At 41.1% G+C, this 5480-nt stretch overlaps 1 protein-coding gene across 1 annotated transcript in view; it reads left to right on the top strand.

The window, feature by feature from the left end:
* abhd17b (abhydrolase domain containing 17B, depalmitoylase) overlaps positions 1 to 4149 on the top strand; it is a 15484-nt gene extending 11335 nt beyond the window's left edge. The window contains exons 3-4 of the mRNA XM_069682836.1: positions 1103 to 1282; positions 1692 to 4149. Of these exons, the coding sequence (XP_069538937.1) occupies positions 1103 to 1282; positions 1692 to 1911 (400 nt within the window). The 3' untranslated portion in view covers positions 1912 to 4149. The remainder of the gene's footprint in view (positions 1 to 1102; positions 1283 to 1691) is intronic.
* Positions 4150 to 5480: the final 1331 nt, after the last annotated feature.

Below are 5480 nucleotides of genomic sequence, written 5' to 3'. Positions count from 1 at the left end.
TATACTCTGTGAAGGCCAGCTGACACACTGACTGACGGTAAACGGCTCCTATATTCCTGCTAATGACTTTGTCTGTATGAACATTCCCAGGTTCTGTCTGCACTCATGTTCAGTCTGTTGGCCTTTCATTGCACGTAGGACCTCATTACTGCAGTCTGCCTCTCTGCAAAGGTTGTGCTAGACTTGTGTTAGTGGACTTCCTCATTATCATTATCCATCTGAGAAGTGTAAGGCTTTAGTGTTTGTGTATTGTGTATTATAGAGTGCTGTAGCAGAGGATGTAATGTTAAGCCTGTAATGTTAGTGCTCCCACTTTTCATAGCAGAGTAGTACGCTGCTTTATCGAGCAGCACAGACAGCGATGCAGTGTTCCCGACGAGGTCTCAGGTTGTCAGCTGACTGCTCGCCCGCTATACTGGGTCACGTTCTACATAATAAGCTGAGGAATGTCTTCTCTTTCATTTCCTAGTTTCTCCCTCACCCTTGATCCAGTATCAGTGTCTCTTTTGCTCCCTTCTTGCTTGACTCGCTCTAATTCGCCCTCCTGAGCTGTGAATCACGGGACTACAGTGGTGGTCCTCTCTGTTGAGCTGCTTTGAAGGGCTGCAGAAACCACTGATCCTTGGCTGCTTCCCATCTTTGTGTGCTTGTTTTTAGGAGGCCGTATAATCACTGAGTCACTGTGGCGTGACGTTTCAGCCGATAATAGAGCATGAGTAAGTCTCAGTGAGCACACAGGTGTGTGTTTGCTGATGGAGCAGCAATGAGGGAAGGATGGGAGACTAATTGGCCGTGTGAGTCTATTTACTATGTGATGCGTAAAAAGCAGACCATACTTCAGGATCTCAACATGTTACACTTTTACTTTAAGAAAATCCATTTTAACTCTAATTAGGGGATTTCGAATACACAACATTTGCTTTTTCTCTTCTGCCAGCCAAGCTGCTCTTTCTAATTAACAGAGGGCCTAGTTGGACGCCTGCCAGTGTCTGGCAGAGCACACAAAATTTACCCAAACAAGTCTGTCTGCTTGTGTTGTATAAGTTTCCTGTTCATGATCAGCAAGAGTGTGACATTCAGATATTCTGTGTCCTTCTCACAGGTACGGCATCCGGCCAGAGAACGTGATCGTGTACGGTCAGAGCATTGGCACCGTGCCCTCTGTGGACCTGGCCTCTCGCTATGAGAGCGCTGCAGTCATCCTCCACTCCCCGCTCACCTCTGGCATGAGGGTGGCCTTTCCCGACACCAAGAAGACCTACTGCTTTGACGCCTTCCCAAAGTGAGTCCCGTGTATGGACAGATGGCACATGTGTGAAAGCCAGGCTAAATGTGTGACTAACATGCACAGAAAGGCACACAGCTCTCCTGCATAGTCGAATAGCACGAGTACACATGCTCTTAAAAACAAAAGCAGTGCATGAATGAATTAGTAGCAGGAAAACACACAAAGGCTTTCAGCAATGGACTTACAAATTTAGATGTGCCAACTCAGGAGGGGTTTTTCTTCTTAATGAGTCACATTGCTCATAAATATTCTCAATAGCTCCCTCTGGTGGTTTGTTACCAAACTATCTCCTCTATTTCCCTTTGTAATTTACTTTTTAACATTAAACGTGTTATTTTGTGAAGGTTTAATGTCATTTTTTCCCATCCCTTTCTAACTGACTCTGTTTCTTCTCACTTTAAAGCATCGACAAGATTTCAAAGGTTACATCACCGGTGCTTGTGATCCACGGTACGGAGGACGAGGTCATCGACTTCTCCCACGGCCTGGCGCTGTACGAGCGCTGTCAGCGCCCTGTGGAGCCGCTCTGGGTGGAGGGGGCCGGACACAATGACGTTGAGCTCTACGGACAATACCTGGAGAGACTCAAACAGTTTGTCGCACATGAGCTGGTCAACTTGTAGAGGAGCTGTAAGAAGAAAAAGGGCGGAGAGGGGAAGAAGAGAAGAAACCAGTGGATTTCAGCAGAGGTTGGAGGATGGAAATTGGGTTCTTTTTGTGAAGTGATGCAGGTAGAAGTTGTGTTTGTCTGTGTACTACTAAAGTTTTGGTGGCAGTCTTCTCTCAGTATCGCGCACCTCTCCCCCTTGGAGTACCGTCCGCTCCTCATGATGCAGCTGTGAACTTACAACACCCATCATTTAGTTTTTCTTTTTTAATTTTCTTTTTATCATGTTTAAAATTGCACATCGTAAACGTGTGTGAATGCAAGAGGACGTAGGCATGTGCACAGACGATGAATTGTGTGCACACGCATTACAGGACGTGTGTGAGCGTGTGTGTGTCACATTTTTTCTGCCTTTCTGAGAAGAACATGGTCCACGGCTCTTAATGGAGACGTCGCTACAAACTGGACTCGACCAGCAGTGGACCATACTCTCTCTAATCCAACTGAACTCCATCTGACTTTGAGGTCAGCTTCGGTCCTACACACTGCAGTCACCATGGATTTCTTTTTTTGGAGTACTGTTTATTATATTTTTTATATTATACATGATATTTGCACGTTTCAGCTGTAACTGAGGAACTCCACGAGACAAACTGACATGTTATCTAGCTGTGCCAGTGTTGCCAAATGTTTAGTATAATACTTCAGAGACTTATTAGATGCTATGTTGTACTAATAGCATCTAGGAACCTCTTCAAAGCTCTGTTGGCTCTTACGCAGTCACTACTTCTCTGTTTAGTCTTGAAATGGTACAGTTTGATGTTTGAATCTACAAGATCATGGTGCAAGACGGGGCTCAATCCGACGCTTGTGTAGCCGTTTCATAAAGTGTGGGTTATTTCCTCACACGTTTCCACAGGTCTTACTTTCACCTCAAAGTGTTGTTGCTGTACGATCCGCTTCAATACTGAAGGCCATGAACTTGATATTTTCAGAAAATATAAATGCTGGACAGTTAAAGGGCAAAATATCAACCTCCTCTTCAGAGATAACGACTATCTGCATCAATATATTAACTATTATAAGCCCAGTGTTGATGGTTACGTTTAATAATGTATTTAGTTATTATTACAGTTCTAACCAATGTACCTGAAACAGATGAGATGCATCAATGCTCTGTGCTCCTATCAAGATGTATACCACTAATGCCAATCAGGACTGAACACTTGGTTATTAACAGCTGATGTCGACCCATTTTCAGTTCAGGAATTCTGCAACAAATGTTTTTTTTTAAGTTATATAGAAGAATTTACTGCAGTGCATTTGAGATGAAAAATGACTTGACTCCAACCTTAGTAACTCACTCACATTATGTGAGCTGTAACAGAGGGTTATGTCAGCATACGTGGCTCAGCATTAAAGGCCCCCCTCAAGGACAACATGCTTTGCTTTTGTTTTTGTCTTAACTTTATCTTTTTGTCTGCATGGTATTCCTGGATCCATTGTTGTCCGTTGACTCGACCTTTAACGCTGGGTCAGACAAGGCAAAAAGAACAAGCCAGCCTATGACTCCTTTAAGGCACTGACACAGCTCTGAGAAGCAAATGTCAAAGTGCCACTGCATGCCAATAATGGCTGTTTTTGGTCTGTTTGAAAAACCCAGATATCTCAATGAATCATTTGGTTATGGGTATATTTAATGCCTGCATTACTCTTGAGGCTGTGTTCACAAAAGGGGTCAAATACTCTGGGTAAGTGACAAATAACCAATAAGCCAATGGGTGCTATTGTAAACCTTCAGGTCTGATAACTTACAGGTTGAGAGGAAGCAAAAATCCAGATCAGGATTGGTGACTGTTGTTTGTCGGGTGATGTTCTGTGGTAATGAAAAATACGTTTTTTTTTCATAACTCATTTGTCTTACAAAGAAGGTTTTTCTTTCTTACATTTTCACTATGTAAATAATATTTGTACTGGACATGTTTTTATTTCTCTTACGTCATCATCTGTCAGCTGTAGGTTTTTTTTTAGTTTTTTTTTTTTTTTTTACTTCTGTAACTCTTGAGACAACTATCAGACCACGTTAGGCCATGCTGGCTTTTCAGATGGACTTTGTACCAGTCACTTTGACTATCATCTCTGATTTGACTAGATTAATTTTGTATAGCATATTTCAGTAAAGAAGAAACGTAAATGTAATAACAATATTAATATAGGAATTCTAACATGGATAGAGAAAATAAAACTGTACCTGAGAAGCAAACTATTTGCAACTGAACTGTTGATTTCTGGGTAAAATATCTCTTCTTTTTATGTCTCCTTATGCCATGACGACAAGTAACCGCTTGCTCTTGCAGCTCATTTTCACAGCACAATAGAGTATGATTGAGTCTTCCTCCAGAAGTAATGGGGACTTGCTCTTATTGTGATGCTTGAGAGCTGGAAATTGAATTATTAGACTTTAAACAATGGTGCAATTTAATTAAATTCAGCACAAAAATATCTGAGGCAGACCATAATACAAGGTGCATATTGTGGTATTCCTGCATGTTTATAATACTCTGCATTATTGTTAAGATAATGAAGTAGAGATTTCCATGTTCTGCACAGTGTGTTTCTGTGGTCCTGAGACAGACTTTCTTCAGTGATAAACTGAGATGATTTTTTAAAGCAGACTCCACTGAAATGAAAAATGTCAACAGGATACTGGTTGAAGCCAAGAGCTGGAGAGTAATGGGATATGGGTCAGTATTTATGGGAAATAATGGGAATCATTCCCTATTTTTCTGACACCACAAACACTTACTGTATTAGAGATCAATATTTTAATATTTATCATCATTTGGAAACTCGACAAGGTTTCTGTTCACTGTTCCAACCAGGTTTCGACATGGTATTGTGGTAATACCTTGCTACCAGCAGGCGGCAGTGTGGCGCAGATTTAAGCCCCTCCCCTCAGATGATGCTGCTCAAGTGCTCCTGGTGATCCATTCAATGACTGCTCGGAAACCGTCTTTTCCTTTTACTAAGTCTAAAGATAGGGGACTGTCCCATTTATGGATACCTAAGGTGAGTAAAGGAAAAGCAAAATGGAAAACTTCGATGTTTCCTTTTTGTATATGTTTAGATAAAATGACTAAGAATAAGATGTGCTTTAAATGCGTGCATTCACGCTTCACTATTAATTCCCTTCCCTCTGTAATAAAATCACTATGAAAATAGGCTGATTCCAGTATACTTACTCAATTTAATTCCACTGACTATTTTTGACTAATACAAACACAAGAATCAACATAATACAATAACAATAACAATAGAATTACAGCTAAGATTATAGATTTTTGTTTTCAATGACCAACAACATACAATGTCTACAAGGGCCTGTAAGTCAGGTGTTTCTATAAATGGTAAGCAAATATTAATAATCATTACTACAAATATAAAACGATATAATCCGCATCATCTTAATTTCTAACATGAGTGTCTTTTAATGGTGTGAATCCCAAGTCTCAATTTTTCCGACAGCATTTGAAAGCATCATTACTTCCTCTCTCCGTAGCCGCGCCTGCTTCCCTCTCGGTGGGA

Source organism: Semicossyphus pulcher, unplaced genomic scaffold (assembly GCF_022749685.1).
Source record: "Semicossyphus pulcher isolate SPU_LCO1_2020_fin unplaced genomic scaffold, fSemPul1.0.p SCAF_6, whole genome shotgun sequence".
Lineage (NCBI taxonomy): Eukaryota > Metazoa > Chordata > Actinopteri > Labriformes > Labridae > Semicossyphus > Semicossyphus pulcher.
The sequence above is the reverse complement of the archived record's forward strand: the minus strand, read 5'-3'. Positions and strand labels throughout refer to the sequence as shown.